This window comes from Schistocerca cancellata, chromosome 3 (assembly GCF_023864275.1).
Source record: "Schistocerca cancellata isolate TAMUIC-IGC-003103 chromosome 3, iqSchCanc2.1, whole genome shotgun sequence".
Lineage (NCBI taxonomy): Eukaryota > Metazoa > Arthropoda > Insecta > Orthoptera > Acrididae > Schistocerca > Schistocerca cancellata.
In genome coordinates, this window is record NC_064628.1 from 596,410,548 (window position 1) to 596,430,524 (window position 19,977).

General features: G+C 37.0%; 1 protein-coding gene across 1 annotated transcript in view; it reads right to left on the reverse strand.

Moving 5' to 3' along the window:
• Window positions 1–13,952, reverse strand: part of LOC126175479 (meiosis-specific with OB domain-containing protein) — a 275,449-nt gene extending 261,497 nt beyond the window's left edge. The window contains exons 1-4 of the mRNA XM_049922294.1: window positions 13,804–13,952; window positions 13,041–13,228; window positions 12,808–12,942; window positions 12,604–12,676 (exon numbers count right to left, since the gene is read on the reverse strand). Coding sequence (XP_049778251.1) covers window positions 12,604–12,676; window positions 12,808–12,942; window positions 13,041–13,161 — 329 coding nt within the window. The 5' untranslated portion in view covers window positions 13,162–13,228; window positions 13,804–13,952. The remainder of the gene's footprint in view (window positions 1–12,603; window positions 12,677–12,807; window positions 12,943–13,040; window positions 13,229–13,803) is intronic.
• Between the last annotated feature and the right edge of the window lie 6,025 nt (window positions 13,953–19,977).

The window sequence follows — 19,977 nt, forward strand, 5'->3', positions numbered from 1 at the left end:
AAGTTCAGCCTGGGAATCATCAGTTACTACAGAGTGCATCACGCACAAGGCGAATGGTCTACCCGACGGGAGGCCCTAGCCACACGACATTTCATTTCATATCCATAGTGAGTCTTAACAGTGATGAGGTGAGTAAAACAAGGATTTAACAAGGGTGGCAGGAATATCACAATTAAAGAAACAGATGACACACATATATTAATAAAGATCCCAAACACATTCATACCAGACACAGCCAGGAGAATAATGACTAGGCTTTGAATTGGTTGATAGGCAACTGCTTAAGCTTACCCTAATCTTGCAAGAACTCATATTGATCAATTCCAAACAAATAAAAACAACTTACAGGCCCCAGAAGCAGATATCAATTGGCTTATACTGGATGAGGTTTCCTGTGTGAATTTCTGGGTATCCAGATGGATAATAAATGAATAAGACAAGCAAAATGCTCAGTTCTGTCTGTTTTACACTCGGAAACCTCTCTCCCTCTCTATGTTGACCTGCAGACAGGATCAGTTGCATACTTTTACACTTACACTCAGTTCTATCCTGTGCCATAATCTTCTGGAATATTGCAACTAAAGTCAAAAAAGTATTTATCCTACACAAGCGTGTAGTAGCAATATCATGTAAAGTTGGTAACCAAAACTCTTGAAGAAGCCTCTTCAGGTACCTAAGGATTCTTACATGTATTTTCAAAACATATACTACTGGTAAATAACAACAGTGAATTTACAATGAACTCAGCAATTCACAATGACAATACTATGAGTTGAAATAATTTACCTACATATAATTTACAGTTGTCAACGTGTAACTCAACTCGTACCACATACCTGACAGTTCTCTTTCACAATGTGTGAGTGAATGAATGAATGATGATCAAAATATGTTATATAACTAATGCAACAGATCTGGGGCAAAGTCAATGCACTACTGTTTATCTGTTCCCTATTAAACAAAATTTTTAAATTGGCTTTTCAGAATGGTAACTTCCAATAAAGTGAAAGACCATACAATTTGCATTTAGAGACTTTTATCATGGACCTGTAGTGCTTACTGATCATGGAATACCTACTGCTCAACAAACAACCTTACCTCTTTCACTTCCTTCAGTAGCTTGCACAGTTAATTCACATAACTGTCTGGTAGCTATTTGCTAGGTGACACGTTATACAGTAAACATTATCTACTGTGTCACATACACATAAATAATTTCATCATATTGTCGGGAGAGGAGCCTCACGGTGGTGTAAGAGTGGGAAATGTGCAACAGACTCTGCCCATGATTAGGAAAGCTATGAATACCACTAATTTTAAGAAGATGACAGTACTGCTGCTACGCAGCAGTCATGGTAGAATTGTAGGCTCTCAGTTACAAGAGAAATCAGAGGAAGAGTATCACATCACCAACATTTTCAAGCCCAGTGCTGGGCTGAAACAGGTGATTGAGGTTTAGGGTGTTTGTGTAAAAAATCCATGGAATATGATCAGATAATGTTAGTTGAGGGTGGGGGGGAAGGGAAAAGCTTGGACAGCAATGGAGTGTGCAACACAGGTGGTGACCTGAGCAAGACAGTTCCCCGTACTGGTAGCACCAAAGTGTGCCTAGCTCAGCTGTTCTGACAGTGTTATCAGCCTCATCTTGGCAATGCCCTATGGTGAGTTAATGCAGAGCTGGAAGGGGTATAGATGGTTGCCGACTCAGTACACATTGCACTGATGCTGGTGGGGACTATCAGTAGGTGCGTCTACAGTCTGCACCTCAAAAGGACTGAGATGGAAAGGTTGATGGAGCTAATTAGTGAGTGTAGCAGTTTGGTATGGGGCCAGATGGCCAAATACCTGTCACAGTGTGAAGGACTAGACCCTTTTGTGTGTAGGACTACACCTTTTTTAGGACTAATCATGAGAACAGTCTCTCTTCCCTAAAAAGTGTTTCAATCTGTTTGGAGATTTCTTCGCTGTGTACACGGAAGATAGAATGCACTGTACCAGAGTACACACTCACCAGTTACAGGATTATCAAAGAGGGAAGGAAATCATACAGACAAACACAACCAAAATTTACTCAGAATTATATTCTTCATCAAACAAGGGTTTTATTAAAAATGAAGTACACCAGCTTGAAGTTGAATTGAAGTCTTTGAAGAGCACAGTGGTACGCCTTGTAGAGCACAGCTCTAGAGAAACTGAAGTACAACATATAGTGCTATCATCACAAGTACGTGCAAGTTGCTACTGTAGGGCTACTGGTACCTTAAAGGATGGGGGATTATGTATTTATGTCACAAATGGCTCACATTTTAAAGCTAGTGAAGATCTGATCACAATTAGTGATGGCTAGGTTGGAGAGTAAAGGGACCTAACTCCAGGGTTAACAGTCCAGACACAAATAGTGTAGGTACAGGTTTGGAATTGGCAGCTGTTGAATTAACAAAGCTAGAAATCCACAAAAAAGTTAATCATTCTGTGCTTGTACCACTCACCTAGTGGTGCTGTGTACTTTCTTCGACAAATTAACTGAAGTACAGGCTCAGCCCTCAAACGAATTTAGTAATAACTTTCTAAATATGTGAAAATATATGGCTTAGCACAAATGATAAAAACTGATAGTAGGCTATCAAAAAGTTCATTGTCAGTCTTAGACCATGTATTGACAAATATTGACAGGGAAAATTGTAAAGTATTTATATAGGAGCTTGGCCTTTCTCATCATTACTGTTAGATAATAAAGCTAAGGATATGTCTGGTAAAATGCACAAAACTAGAGGCCCATAAAAGGAGCATCTCAGAACACACAATACGTATTTTTTCTAGGGCACTGGCAAATCAAATCAGGGATCAACTGTTTATGACAAAATAATACATAATGCAGAAAATAAAATAAAAGTAGTTGCGGATGTCATAAAACATGAAACTGGAAACAAGTATAATAACATGTAAATGGAAGACCAAACAGAAAATCCTCAGGAAGTGGCAAGTTTTGTAAATGACCATGAGACAATACAGAATTTAAAAAGATAAAGAAGTCAGCAGGAACAAATGATGTTCCAGTCTCTGCTCTGAAGGAGTGCATAGGCAGTGTACAAACCCATTAACAAATGTAATAAATGAGTCTTTTACTTCATGTATTTTTTTCTTAGTTTTCTAAGCATGCACCAACTGTTACCTTATTAAAGAAAGGTAATGCAAAGAGTAAAGGCTCAGTACTGTCAGTATTCTAAAAAATGATTACATTAATAATGAAAGATAGATTAATGAGTCAACTGAAAAAAATATTAAATAAAGGTTTGTTTCTGAAGTAGAAGCATAATAGCGGCCATTACACAGTTCACAAAAGTGGTGGTTGATGTTCTTAACAAAAATGCCTATATTACAGGCATATTCTTAGTCTTTGTATCTGTATTTTATTCGTCTCATGACATACATTTTACAGATCATCTGATCATATTGTACAAGAGAGATATCATTTCTTTGCTTTTGGTGTACACAGTTACCCAATTTTCTAACACTAATTTTACCAGCACATCTTTATGTTGAACACAATAATATTATGAAATTGTTTTTCTCATGATATACCAATACATAAAATGTAGTAGGTGAATATGGATTGGGGCTAAGAAATGCAAGACGAAGCCGCCTGGTAGAATTTTGCACAGAGCATAACTTAATCATAGCTAACACTTGGTTCAAGAATCATGAAAGAAGGTTGTATACATGGAAGAACCCTGGAGATAATAAAAGATTTCAGTTGGATTATATAATGGTAAGTCAGAGATTTAGGAACCAGGTTTTAAATTGTAAGACATTTCAAGGGGCAGATGTGGACTCTGACCTCAATCTATTGGTTATGAACTGTAGATTAAAACTGAAGAAACTGCAAAAAGGTGGGAATTTAAGGAGATGGGGCCTGGATAAACTGAAAGAACCAGAGGTTGTACAGAGTTTCAGGGAGAGCATAAGGGAACAATTGACAGGAATGGGGGAAAGAAATACAGTAGAAGAAGAATGGGTAGCTCTGAGGAATTAAATAGTGAAGGCAGCAGAGGATCAAGTTGGTAAAAAGACAAAGGCTAGTAGAAATCCTTGGGTAACAGAAGAGATACTGAATTTAATTGATGAAAGGAGAAAATACAAAAATGCAGTTAGTGAAGCAGGCAAAAAGGAATACAAACGTCTCAAAAATGAGATCGACAGGAAGTGCAAAATGGCTAAGCAGGGATGGCTAGAGGACAAATGTAAGGATGTAGAGGCTTGTCTCACGAGAGGTAAGATAGATACTGCCTACAGGAAAATTAAAGAGACCTTTGGAGAAAAGAGAACCACTTGTATGAATATCAAGAGCTCAGATGGCAACCCAGTTCTAAGCAAAGAAGGGAAAGCAGAAAGGTGGAAGGAGTATATAGAGGGTCCATACAGGGGAGATGTTCTTGAGGACAATATTATGGAAATGGAAGAGGTGGTAGATGAAGATGAAATGGGAGATATGATACTGCGTGAAGAGTTTGACTGAGCACTGAAAGACCTAAGTCGAAACAAGGCCCTGGGAGTAGACAACATTCCATTGGAACTACTGACAGCCTTGGGAAAGCCAGTCCTGACAAAACTCTACCATCTGGTGAGCAAGATGTATGAGACACGCGAAACTCCTTCAGACTTCAAAAAGAATATAATAATTCCAATCCCAAAGAAAGCAGGTGTTGACAGATGTGAAAATTACCGAACTATCAGTTTAATAAGTCACAACTGCAAAATACTAATGCGAATTCTTTACAGATGAATGGAAAAACTAGTAGAAGCCGACCTCGGGGAAGATCAGTTTGGATTCTGTAGAAATGTTGGAACACGTGAGGCAATACTGACCCTACGACTAATCTTAGAAGAAAGATTAAGGAAAGGCAAACCTACATTTCTAGCATTTGTAGACTTAGAGAAAGCTTCTGACAATGTTGACAGGAATACTCTCTTTCAAATTCTGAATGTGGCACAGGTAAAATACAGGGAGCGAAAGGCTATTTACAATTTGTACAGAAACCAGATGGCAGTTATAAGAGTCGAGGGACATGAAAAGGAAACAGTGGTTGGGAAGGTAGTGAGACAGGGTTGTAGCCTCTCCCCGATGCTATTCAATCTGTATATTGAGCAAGCAGTAAAGGAAACAAAAGAAAAGTTCAGAGTAGGTATTAAAATTCATGGAGAAGAAATAAAAACTTTGAGGTTTGCCGATGACATTGTAATTCTGTCAGAGACATCAAAGGACTTGCAAGAGCAGTTGAACGGAATAGACAGTGTCTTGAAAGGAGGGTATAAGATGAACATAAACAAAAGCAAAACGAGGATAATGGAATGTAGTCGAATGAAGCCAGGTGATGCTGAGGGAATTAGATTAGGAAATGAGACACTTAAAGTAGTGAAGGAGTTTTGCTATTTGCGGAGCAAAATAACTGATGATGGTCGAAATAGAGAGGATATAAAATGTAGACTGGCAATAGCAAGAAAAGCATTTCTGAAGAAGAGATATTTGTTAACATCGAGTATAGATTTAAGTGTCAGGAAGTCGTTTCTGGAAGTATTTTATGGAGTGTAGCCATGTATGAAAGTGAAACATGGACAATAAATAGCTTAGACAAGAAGAGAATAGAAGCTATTGAAATGTGGTGCTACAAAATAATGCTGAAGATCAGATGGGTAGATCACATAACTAATGAGGAGGTACTGAATAGGATTGGGGAGAAGAGGAGTTTGTGGCACAACTTGACTAGAAGAAGGGATCGGTTGGTAGGACATGTTCTGAGGCATAAAGAGATCACCAATTTAGTACTGGAGGGCAGCGTGGAGGGTAAAAATCGTAGAGGGAGACCAAGAGATGAATACACTAAGCAGATTAAGAAGGATGTAGGCTGCAGTAGGTACTGGGAGATGAAGAAGCTTGCACAGGATAGAGTAGCATGGAGAGCTGCACCAAACCAGTCTCAGGACTGAAGACCACAACAACAACAACAACCGATACATAGTATCTAAATTTTCCAGGTCTTATTTCATAGATACAATATTATACACAACATTATGATACCAAATTCTCACATTGTTAAAACGATCATCTCATCACTCATGAATTCCTCAGTTGAGTAACAGCATTTTTCCACCAGGAGATCCTGTAGTTTTCGCTTCAGTGAACTCATCTCCATGCTCAGTACATCTCTACCCTTGAGTTTATTGTAGACTTCAAATTCCCATGTACATTTGTGCCTGTTGGGAGAGTGCTAAGTGATGTGGGGGAAGCATGAAATTTTCTTTTAGTGTTGTGCATATGTTTGAAATGGTTTCCTTCAGTTAACTCAGAAGTACTGTGTCTTGTCCAATGCTTTCAATCCTGTTGACTATAAAACTCTGCCAAACAAAACTAAAAGCAATAGGAGTAAGAGGAATAGCAAGTGAATGGTTCCAGTCTTAGCTGGAAAACAGAGTCGAACACATTCACATGTATGCTCATGATAAATTTTTAATAAAACAATTGTTGGAAAAATGGTATTTCTGGGGTAGAATGGTGCAACTCTGTACTTAATGTATATAAATGACTTTACAGACAGCATAAGACATGGAGAAAAAGTTATCTGCACCGATTATAGCAACATCACAGTCACTGATAACTCCTAATAGAGAAAGTAAATGAAACTGTCCAGGATTTTTCCAGTTGGACAGCATGTAATAAATTAACAAACAACCTAAATAAACTAAATAGCATACATTTCAGTAAAAAAGGAAGACAACTCAGTCACATTAAGCACAGACAATAAAACTTAGATTGTGTTACAAAACATTTTTTGAATGAATAAAAAGGTTTTTGGTATGAATATTGATTGTCAGTTAATATGGAATGAGCACACAAAGATACTGGCAAAAAGAATGTCATCAGTACATTATGCTCTTCAAGTCCTACCATCAATTTGTAACAGCCAATGTCTTGTCGTGATGTATGATTCCTATTACCACCCAGTTTTTAACTAAGTATTTCTTTTCTGGAGAGCAGAGGCTCAAAATCATGGACATAATTTTCAAATTTTAGAACTGCACCATAAGAATAACTGAAAGTAGTGATTGGGTTCATTGTAAAGAACTATTTTAAAAATTTGTATCCTTACTGTACCAAGTCAGCATATGTACCAGTCTGTTGTGCATATCATTATTTCACAAACAGCTCTACAGACCGTTTATTATTTATTTATCCACAGGCCATTTAGCACAACAATATTAGACATGCAAGATACACTGCAGAAATTATATATACGGGATGAATCACCTAAAACTTGCACTGCAAATATTGTGGAAATGGAAAGTGCTATTGTATCCAGTTTTCATAGAATGAGTTGGTAGTCAGAGGCTTGCAGTGTTAGCCCTTAATCTTAATTGAAATAATACTTCGAAAGTGTATTTTAAACATTTTTAAATGGAACAATGCCTACTGTCATTAACAACCTAAAAGTTGGGTAAATTAGAATGTCAGTGGTGTTTGTTGCAGGATTCCAGTGCAAGTCATTTATGAGATAGCGTATTATAAAAAGTTTCCATAGCAACACTTGTTTGTGCCATTTAACTCAAGAAGTAGCTAGGTACAATGTTGTTATGTTTGCTTACAGTATCGTTGTGCATTTCTTAAGTAGAATGTGAATTGCTAGTCAGTTACTGTGTGACTGTCCAAGCAGTAGGTCATGAGTGGATGATGGGATTTACCAATGCAGAAAAAGATGACATGCTCATTGTGTGTGGAGAGTGTAGGAAGACTGCAGTTTGTTCTTGTACGGTACATGTGGCATATATCTCAAGAGATGTCAATCATCTTTACAATTATTTATCAACCTCTTCAACCAATTATGTGAAAGTTGTAGTGTAACACCTAGACAATGTATCAGAAGGAAACAGATGTGACAGAAGAGTGAGAAATTAATGTTCTAGTTGCTGTCGCAGTTGATCTGCATGTTAGCTCCATGCAAGTGCATGAGGAAGTGGCGTGAGTCACGCGAGTGTCCTACGCATTCTCCATCCACATAGGTTCCATCGCTATCACATCTCTCTCCATCAGGAGCTGCATGGAAATGATTACCAGAATTGTGTTAACTTCTGTACATGAGTATTAAGACAGTATATTCCAGATGTATCATATATATTGTTTAGTGATGAAGCCACATTTAGCAAACATGGCCAGGTAAACCACCAAAACATGCACTATTGGTCTATTGACAATCCCCATTGGCTTTTTTGGATGGAACATCAGTGCCCATGGAGTTCAAATTAGTGGTTTGAGATAGCAAACCATCAACTCATTGGCCCATTTTTCATAGACAGAACACTGAATGTGCACAAGTTTCACAGCCTCCCTAACAGATGATCTTTCAAGGATGCTAGAAAACGTTCCTCTGCAGACTAGGAGGAGCTTGTGGTACCTACATGATGGCTTTCCAGTCCATAATGCACAAAGTACTACAGCATGTCTTCATGAATTGTTTCCAAAATGTTGGGATGGACATAGAGCATCTGCACTTTGGCTGACCTGTTCCCCAGACTTTCTGCAGGGAAAGCTGAAAGATGCTACCCACAAGGACATACCAACTACGCCCAATGATATACAATGATGTATTACTGCAAAATGCTTGGACATCTCCACTGAAATGCTAGTAAATGTGCAGCATTGTTCCATACCATACTGGAAGCATGTGTTGTTTGAACACAACTTGTGACGGTCAATTGTCTTATTAATGGTCACAGTTCACTTTAATAGTGTATCCACTAGTGTTGCTCTTTTAGTGTGCTATCACAGGCATTGTACAGGTGTCAGTATGGGAACTTTTCAAAGAACAATATCTCATAAACAACTCACATTAGAATCCTGCAACAAACACCACTGACATTCTAATTTACTTTGAATCTGTTAATGCCAACAGGCATTGCTCCAAGGACACAGGCATTGTTCCATTTAAAAAGTGTATGTTTACATTAAAAAAACACTTTCTAAGTATTATTACAATCTGCTGATTGGCTAACAATACAGGCTCCTGACTACCAACCCACTGTGGAAAAACTGCACATGAATAGCACTTTCCATTTCCGCAATAATTGCAGAGCACGTTTTAAATGATTCACTATATATGTTAACAAAGTAGGATAGGATTAGATGAGAATAGGCACAGGGCAGGAAGTCAGCCACAGCCTAATCAAAGGAACCATCCCAGCATTCACCTTAGTAACCTGGGGAAATCATAAAAAACCCAAGTCAGGATGGCCAGATAGGGAATAAACGCCGGTTCTCCTGAATGCAAGTCCAGTACATTAAGACCAGTGTAGCCACCTCGCTCGGTACATGATTGGAAGGGGAATCACATGTTCGTAGTCCTGGGACAAGAGCCAATTTAGACTTGTATTTATCAAGGAAAAATAAACAAACAACTCAAAATGGCATTTTTTATCAGGAAGTAAAATTGTTTAATGAACAGCCCAAGAATGTGACAAAACTGACTGAAAATACATCTATTTAAAAAGGCACCTAAAACATACTTCATAAACAATGCCTACTACACAATTAAAGATTACTTACAGGACTCAGATTCTGTTTAATAACAAAAGAGGACAACTACAACACCCTCTGTACTAGAATGCAGAATCAAAATATACTACTTTTATAAGAACATGATTAGCTCATAACATGTAGCGCATGATACTAATGTCCTATTCTCCTGCAATCAGCATTTCATTCATATAGGGGATGTTGGCTTACTAGTTTCCTAGATGGTCTGAAGGAAGGATGTGGCAATTTGCTTGGGGTATAATAGGATGTTTATGGACTTTTAGTCAAATTTCTGAATGAAATGAAGGGACTGCATAGGGTATAGCACATATTTGTGGTCCTGGAGCCACCAGCGGGTGTGTATAATGTGTGCAGTGATGGTGTGGGGAGATGGTAACAGACAGTGGAACTTTCTTTTTAATTTATTTTTATACATTATAAGTTATTTTGGACAAATTGTTTATAATCTAAACCATATTGTACAATAAGGACCTACTAAATGAGGTAGTGCAGGTGTCAAAACACTGACCTCATATTCAAGAGGCTGGAGTTTGCTCTGTTCAACCATCCTGTTTAGTTTTTCTGTAGGTTTCTTAAACCATTTCAGGCAGATACTAGTATGATACCTTCAGCAATACCCACAACTGGCCCCTGTAACATCTTTATAAAAACATCCTTATATATTCTATGTACAGGGTTATTACAAATGATTGAAGCGATTTCACAGCTCTACAATAACTTTATTATTTGAGATATTTTCAAAATGCTTTGCACACACATACAAAAACTCAAAAAGTTTTTTTAGGCATTCACTAATGTTCGATATGTGCCCTTTTAGTGATTCGGCAAACATCAAGCCGATAATCAAGTTCTCCCCCACACTCGGCGCAGCATGTCCCCATCAACGAGTTCGAAAGCATCGTTGATGCAAGCTCGCAGTTCTGGCACATTTCTTGGTAGAGGAGGTTTAAACACTGAATCTTTCACATAACCCCACAGAAAGAAATCGCATGGGATTAAGTCGGGAGAGCGTGGAGGCCATGACATGAATTGCTGATCATGATCTCCACCACGACCGATCCATCGGTTTTCCAATCTCCTGTTTAAGAAATGCCGAACATCATGATGGAAGTGCGGTGGAGCACCATCCTGTTGACAGATGAAGTCGGCGCTGTCGGTCTCCAGTTGTGTCATGAGCCAATTTTCCGTGGGCTACGCATGAATCTTGCCCGCACGTGTTTAACCGTTTCTTCGCTCACTGCAGGCCGACCCGTTGATTTCCCCTTACAGAGGCATCCAGAAGCTTTAAACTGCGCATACCATCGCCGAATGGAGTTAGCAGTTGGTGGATCTTTGTTGAACTTCGTCCTGATACGCTTTCTCGGCTCCTGTCGCCATTTTGTCTCACTGCGCTCTCGAGCGCTCTGACGGCAGAAACCTGAAGTGCGGCTTCAGCCGAACAAAACTTTATGAGTTTTTCTACATATCTGTAGTGTGTCGTGACCATGTGTCAATGAATGGAGCTACAGTGAATTTATGAAATCGCTTCAATCATTTGTAATAGCCCTGTATATATATCATTGAACTGTTTATTACTATTGTATTATGATGACACTGTATTATGATGAAACATGTTCAGTATTACCATGAAACATGTGCAGGCATTAAAAAGAACAGCTTTTAGTGTAACAGGAGGACGAAGTATCATAATATTGTTTTCCTGTTATGAATGTTGGATATGACACAGTAGTGGAAAGCGTGAAAAATCATCTTGTTGAACAAAGTTAGATGGTTCGAGATTTCTGCTGGGATCAGTTGACAGGTTTGTCTTCATAGCATGTCTTTGATAGTATGGATGAAGCATGAGATGCCAGCGAGAGAGAGGGGGCGCAAGCGGGCAAGGAGAATGGCTTTGGTGTGGCTGCTGGGAGGAGAGGAGTATGTGTGTGTGAAGGCAGGCACAGGCTTACACTTTTGCTAGTTCGGAGGAAGAAGACAGCACGCAATGGTAGCTGTCTTGTGTAGAATGATGGTATGTCACTTTTGGAACTTCTGAAACTTTTGGTCATTGAAAACGAGGGTACTGATTTCAGTTTCACCCAATGAAGGATCTTATTCTAGAACCGTGTAGAACTGTGTTGTGAAGCTAAGTTGATTTGGTTTGGTGGAAATAAGGCACGAACAGTAACCTGCTGTATTGGTCAAAAAGGACCTGTTATTCTGGTAGTCAGCTCGAGAAGTGTGGTATGAGTCGTACGAAGGCACGACCAGACCAAGGGTTGGGTAGATTTTAAGTAATTTTAAGTGAGGTTAGTCTGTACATGGTACTTTGATAAAAGGTTGTCTTTTCTGTTATTGTAACATCTCATTGTGAATGGTTATATAGTACATAGGAATTTTTCTTGTTTGAGGATTGTGAGATGATCCCTGAATGAATGAGTAATCACTTAAATAAATCAGACTGGTATACAACTTTTGCATATGTAACAAATGGAAAACCAGCTCCATGAAATACTTGAAACTCAGAGTATAGGAAACAAAGTTCTTCACAGTTTAATCCATCACTACCCAAATAGTATATTTCAGTTGTTCCTACGAATGTGTAACAATTGCACTGCCATTTCCTCATGCTGAAATCATTTGAAATTATAAGTTATCCTTAGCAAATCTTCCAGGAAGTGTGGAGCTGCATGTCAAGTAGACATTTTGCAGAGATCTCAATTCAGTCTCATGAATTATACCATTTCAATCTTGCTTTCTAAGTTATTTAGCCATCATCTCCCTTTCATATTTTAATTTCTGAGGTAGTCAGTACCTGAGGAAACACCTGCATTTACAAAATAATAATTCCTCCAGTCTCAGCCTCTGGTAATGTTTGGTTCACATATACAAATTAGACAAGCAAATGCTTTGAATTGGATTCTATATTACTGTGGTAACACAATAAAAACTGAGTATCTGTAGAAGCAGTTATTTAAGCCTGAAGTTAGCTAGACATAATTTAAGAAAACAATGACTAAAATGATTGGTAATTATCATACCTTGTCACAGTAGGACTAAATTTCTCATCTTGATCTGGCTTACGGTGTGTAACCCTGGCATTGCTGATTTCAACTATGGAAAATAAGTCAAAGGTGCTAGTTAAGTAACAAAAACACACAATAGTTGAACTATGGTGCGTTACACAAATATTTTCATAAATAAGCAGATAATTACAAATTCTTAAGTACTTAGTGATCACATACCAACATCACCAATGTTGTAGTTCTCCATTTCAGTCTCAATGAAATGTAATGATCCCCAACAGTTAACATTTATAAAATCATATGGCGAATCTCTTATTGTGAAACTGCACACGCCTCTTTCTTCTGCAGAACCGACTGTATGATTTAAGTAAACAAAAAAGGTACTACATTAATCATGCCATTTCACTACAAGTGATGAAAACAGATAAATATTCTGAAAATGAACAGGCTACCTCGACTTTGTATTTTTCTCGGATTCTGCTTCGCTATTATTATTCCAACTACAAAGTAATTACTTGTCCCGGGTCCTAAGGCTTCAATTGGTAATCTTTTAATGCCAGCACCTGATGCCATCTTATAACTGTTTAAAAGGAAATGTTAATAATAAGCGATCTTTTCCTTATTTGGAGTTGGTGTTACACTGCAGGAAGTCAGACAGATAAAAGACATCATTCACTCCACACTATTGCTAACTTAAAAATTACGAGTAAAGGCATACTGTATAGTAAATAAAGAGGAGTTTCTGTAACAATCATCATTTAAATTAGTTATTGTCAGTGACTGGCAATTATTTGTACACCACAAAGTTTTTAACGCATGTAAATTACTATTACTAAAGTATGTAATATCAATATCTGTAAACTTGCTTTCACGCCCTCCTTAAACTACTGATCAGCGTCATCGCTATGGTAATTTGGCGTCTACAGTGGCCTATATGTTAGACCATTTACTTTGTCAAACGAATGACGAGTTCTAAATGGATAAATCTGTGCAACTCAAGCAAACTATCTGCATACAAACAGATAATTATGCAACAAAAATTATATATTTCTCTGACCAAGTACCAGCATATTACAGGTATCTCATACAAAAACTGAAAAACGAACATGGGTCTTGCCTTAAACTAACAATCAAGGTCCAAAACAATTGTAAATATAGTTTTTTAAGAAATGAAAGTAGCTACAAATACAAATGATGGTATCATATTCAATTTACCACCGCTAAAAACAGTTCTTGATATTCCTGGTTCGTTTTCTTTTAAACTCCGTTGCTAGTAATTTGGTAACGAAGTTACAACTCTATTTATCTACCGTCGATAATCCCTTAGAAATATTTTATTTTCGAACAACTGTTTGAATTTAGCGCTTACGCCACGTTAGCACTACTTGATCTCTCGCTTCCAATAACGACTAATACGGTTATCGATAAGATGTTTTGAGTAGTAATCGAACGGTAGCCTAACATTCGAAAGAATGCAACTGATAACTGGCATAATTGTTTCAAAAGTTTCAATAACGGTAACGAAGATCTTCGATGTAAATTCGTAGAATTTCACTAAGTAATTCCGTTTCAGCATATCCCTTGGAGTTTAAACAGCAAATATTCATTCTGTGTAGGAATATAACTTGCGGAATTCAATTCGGGATTTTCCCTAGTCATAGACGCTAAGTTTTCTGTGCACTTATCGTCTATAAATGAGTAAATGTAATGTTAATTCATGTTGTGTTAGAGGGTATGCCATAAGCAGTACACAAATACACACTTGTGTCTCGTACTTTTGCATATGATATGTTGGTACAAATATTTGTTTTTGCTGTATCATTTTTTTGTTTGTTTTCGGTGTTCTTTGGGCAGCGTGGAGTCGTTGCAGTTCGCTAGGAGACCCTATACGTTACAACAACTTCAAAACCCGCACTAACTGCTTAAGGGGAGCCTCAGAGTAGGCAACGCTAAGCTTCACCATTGAAGATATAATCTAACAATAATTATGAAAAATATCTGCATATCATTTCAGTGTTAACAGTGTTAACCATTGTGTTTTATTGTATTGTTTTGATGCAAATAATAATAATAATGTACAATTTGCACATGTGGTATTAGACAGGTCAGCATATATTTTTACAAGTAATTTTTACAACTATATTGTTACAGTTTTAATTGTTTCTTGAAAGTTTTGTCCTATATTACAAGAAGGTAATAGCCATTACATTGTACTTTCACTTCTTCATACTTGAAGGAAGAATGGACCATAGTCACGTCTAAGTAGTAGTAGTAGTAGTAGTAGTAGATTTATTCATCCAAAGATCTCTTTTTACAAGGAAATAGGACATGTCAAAGTGTTTATAAGTTTAGATCAATTTAAAATAATCTAATTCGTTTACACATATATTTACAGATTTCTAGTTAGAGGCAATCATTAGTTTTACTCCTGGTATACAATACTTTTTTTTACAAATAACTTATTAAATAATGTATTGTCACACTGAGCACTCATATCTCACTATCAGTTACCCCTATATTAATGTATTTTAGTTGCGATAAATGTTTTACTGAATGCTTAGATCTATTTGAAGTATAATCGAAACCAGTCATTAGCTACCCCTCTTATTCCTAATACTTCTAATTTATTTAATAGAATCTTGTGGTCGATTGTATCAAACGCCTTAGAAAGATCTTTATCAAGAGCATCAAGTACAACTTTTTGAATTCTACTATGGTTGACTCTGTATTTTTGCCACTTCAGAAAGCAAACTGTGATTTGCTTAAAAGATTGTATTTATTCAGGTAATTCATTAATCTGTCTTTCATAATTGCTTCTATTATTTCTGTGAATGCTGACAACAGGGAAATGGACTGGTAATTTTCTATGTCTTCTGCATTATGTTTCTTAAACAAAGGATTGGATTGGATTGTTTGGGGGAAGAGATCAAACAGCGAGGTCATTGGTCTCATCGGATTAAGGAAGGATGGGGAAGGAAGTCGGCCGTGCCCTTTCAAAGGCACCATTCCAGCATTTGCCTGACCGATTTAGGGAAATCACGGGAAACCTAAATCAGGACGATCAGACATGGAATTGAACTGTTGTCCTCCCAAATGCGAGTCCAGTGTGCTAACCACAGCGCCACCTTGCTTGGTTTAAACAAAGTTATAACTCTTGCCTGTTTTAACTACTCTGGAAATATCCCTGATGTGAAGGATTCATTTATTATATAGATTTGTTAAGGGGCCTTGTATAATCCATATGCATTGTTTGATTACACACATTGGTACTTCATCTAAGCCTCCTGACTTTTTATTTTTTAGAATTATTAAGAAATTTGTTAACATTTATTACCTTCTTGAAAAAAATCATTTACAATGTAAACGTTTTGCTCCAAAAGAATTTTTTTAAATTTATATGTGAAAATTCTTGTGATTTCTGTTTTTCAATTTCAGCTATTGGGTTATTATGCATCCATATCCCAGCATGCATGACACTTTTTTGGTAACAAGTTGATCTGGACTGAAGGGTCAGACTGCTGCCTTCTTTCATAGCTATGAATGTGTTCATGTAGTATTAATGGACTGTCTTTGCTTAATAGATAGGTTTTAACAAATGATATACTACTCTAGATGTAAGAAGATGGCATTGGCGTAATGCCAAGTTTCTTGATATGTTGCCTACATGATTCATTATATCTCAGATAGCATATTATACATATTGGCTTTTTTTGCATTTTAAAGATATCTCTGCTGCAGGGTGAGTTCCCCCAGAATATGATCCCATACTGTAGTATGGAGTGAAAGTAAGAATAATATACTTGTGTAAGGACAAATTTTGTGACTGATTTGCTGAGTACCCTTAGAATATAACACACAGTTGACAATTTATTTGAAATATAATGGTCATGTGTTTCATTTAAGATTTTCTTCAAGCCATATACCAAGAAACTCAATAGGTCTCGCACTGGAGAGCTCTTGGTTGTTTAGCAAACCAGAGACTTCTCGTTTTTGAGATGAGATCTGAAACTAACATAGCTTGTTTTTTGTACATTTATGATGAGATTGTTCTCATTGAACAATTCTCTCAGTAATGACATGAATGGTTTAATCTTCTGATCATGGTCAGCTTTGTCTGTGCCTGTTACCAAAACACTTGTGTCATTTGCAAATAGTGTAATGCACCCTGAAGTAAGCTTCTTGTTTATGTCATCAATATATAACAGAAACAGCATGGGTCCCAAGATTGAGCCTTGTGGTACTCCATATCCAACAGGCATTTTTTCAGTAGAGTGCACAGTAGAATGATGAACATTACCATTCTTTTTTTCCAAACTTCATTTCAACTTTTTGCACTCTGTTTGACAGATACGATTGTAACCATTGGTTTGTGGCACCTCTTACACCTTTATTAGCTAACTTTCTAAGGAATATGATGAGGTCAATATCGCCCAAAACTTGTTACAAATCTAAAAAACACCAGTAATTTCTTTATTGTTAGTGATTCATACACTTCTGTGGTCGTTGAGTTAGCTTTTCTAAATCCACACTGCTCCAATTTTAAAGACAATCTGCTAATAAAACTTGCTAATCTGGTGTTAAACAATTTCTCAAATATCTTTGGAAAATGTGCTGAGTTGTGCTGTTGGCCTGTAATTAGCTATATTATTTTCTGATCCCTTTTTGTGGAGTGAAGTAACTTTAGCACTCTTTAGAAGGTCATTACTAAAGAATGTGTTAGTTATAACAGTTAACGATTCTACAATGTATTCCCCACAATTCCTTACAATAAAATCTGGTATGTTGACACTGCCAGTGAAGTATTTATTTTTTTATTTCTTTTACAGCTGTGAACACTTCAGTGTTTTAGACTTTTTGGAGAAATATTATTGCTTTGATGATTGCTTCATGAGTTGGGTATTGAGTACTGGCTCTATGCAGTTCTTCTTTCTCAGATTTACAGCTGCTGTAGTGAAATAGTCATTAAAAGCATTTATGATTTTTTTCTGGTTCTGATGTCAACTCATCATTTAGATTGAGTTTCAGAGTTTTGTTTATATAATGGTGCTTGTGTTAGTTTCATTTTCCACATCTTTCCAAATGTCTTTCATTTTATTTTTAGATTCTGTTATTAATTTATCATAAAATATTTTTTTTGCTTGCTGAATTACTTTTTTGTAGACAGTAGAGTAAAACTTATAATCCACCTCATGGTGTTTCATGAAGTCCTCCAGTTGGCGCTTTTTTTGGTTAGAGATTTTTATCCCTTTGTTACCTTTTAATTTGCGCGTTTTTTTTCCAATTCTCATCGACTTTAATGGAAATTCAATATTGATACAGTGTTGAAAAATTTCGTGAGAGGAACTAAACACACTATTAACATGTAATATTTTCCATATTCCTCTGACCACCTCTCAGTCCTTAGAAGATAATGAGGAAGCCTTATGTTTCTTTCATTAAACTGCACTGTAGTTTTTACAGGACATTGTTTTTTGCAGTTTAAAACCACTGTTAGTGTCTGGGCTACATGGTCACTGTAACCTGTGTTAATGATTTCAGTTGAGTAGTATTGTCTATGAATGTTGATAAAGATCTGGTCAAGAGCCGATTTAGGGTTTTCAGTGCTCCTGGTTGGGGTTCCAACAGTTAGGGATAAGTGGAATTAAATAGTAATATCTAGCAATTCATCTTTGCTTTTTCCAGGTTTAAGGAATTCGATGTTAAAATCTCCATATATTAGCAAAATTTTATTGACTAAATACAGTTTATTTTGTGTGCTTCAAGGAAGTGACTGAAAGTTTGAATATTTCATATGGGAGATCTATACATGACATCAGAGCCTGTCAAGACAAAGAAACTTCAAAGTATTTTTTTATTACCATATTATTGTGCTTGGTGAAGCATTTGTAGTTCGCATTCTTTTTAACGTAGATAGCTGTACCACCTCCCTTACTTTAATTTTGACATGAGTAACTCGCTAAATTATGTTCTCCAACTGGTGTTTTTTCAATTATATTTTTTGTTAGCCAATGAGCAGTGATACAGAGAACATCTAATTGTAAATTAGCTTTCAGGAATGAATCTATTTCTAACAATTTACTAAACACTGACTGCTCATTGTAGTGTAATATTTTAAGAGGTATTGGTGTCTGTTTTCCGTTGGGACAGGGATTTTTATGTGCTTTAGACTGTAGATGACGTTTTGAGTCACCACTCACAAAGTTCTCCTTTTAATGTAGGTTTATGGTGTTTATTTTCTGCATCTGTTGTATTTTGACAGGCTGCTAGCTGGGACCTGTTGCTGTTTCTGCCCACAGAAAACCTCGGTTGCAGGCTGAAAGTTTGCATTGTCATGTGTAAGATCTTGTCACTGCTTTCAATGATGATGATCCAGAGTGTAGCTGCACATTTCTTGTTTTTGTGTAATGAACGTCTTCAGATGTGGAACTTCGTTGAGCTGCTATTTTTGGGCTAGATGCTGTTGCTGGTTTCACATCTAGGTTTGGTCTCCGATAGTTTTGTTTTGCCATGTCATCTTTGAGCGATAAGGTGTCATATGGCACTTCGTTTCTCTTTCATCAGTGTTGAGTAGAATAAATCCATTTTTGCTGTGAATTTTTCTTGTGTTTTCTCTTCCATATTTGCTGAAACATCTTCACATTCCATGTTTGCTAGAGCTGGTATTTGCAGAGTGGTCTCTACCACGGTGCGATTTGTGCTTCTACCAGTGGGGGGCTGTCTTAGGTGGTTAGTGGAATTATATATGTTACTAGCTTGGACCGTGGCATTACGCATGGTTAAACAGCTATTTATAAATAGATGTTAAAGCCGAAACTCACTATTGACACATATGCACTATCAGAAAAGCCATCTCTTGTTATATCTTTAGAAGTACATAATAGGTAAAGCTTATTTACAAAATCATCTACATACAGGTACAGATATAAGAGGGGAATTCAAAACGTAGAGGCACATTTGTGAAAAGTTGTACTTATTCTGATGATTTCCAGTGCGTGGGAAATAAACATCCCAGGTTGGGATGCATAAACTAAAACCAGAGGAGGGGATGGTCTGATGCAGAGGGGGGGGGGGGGAATCCCCCCCTGCAAATCGCACACTGTTCTCTACTGCTAGTTGTAAATATCAACATAATTTCTCTTTGCCTTCCTTTTGTAAGTCAAGTCCATGCTTTGTATAATAGCTTATGCTGAGAAATGAATTGACGTCCGTTGCTGTTACATGCTCGTAATTTTTCACAGTGCTCATTGAGATTTTGTTTGCAGCATAGATTCTGTTGTTCAGTTTTTGCACATTGTGTCTTTGTGGAATTGTGCACAAGATTACTTTTGTATGAACTGTTTTTTTGAAGAGAATAAGTTCGAATGCATTCGAAATCCTCAAATTTCTTTG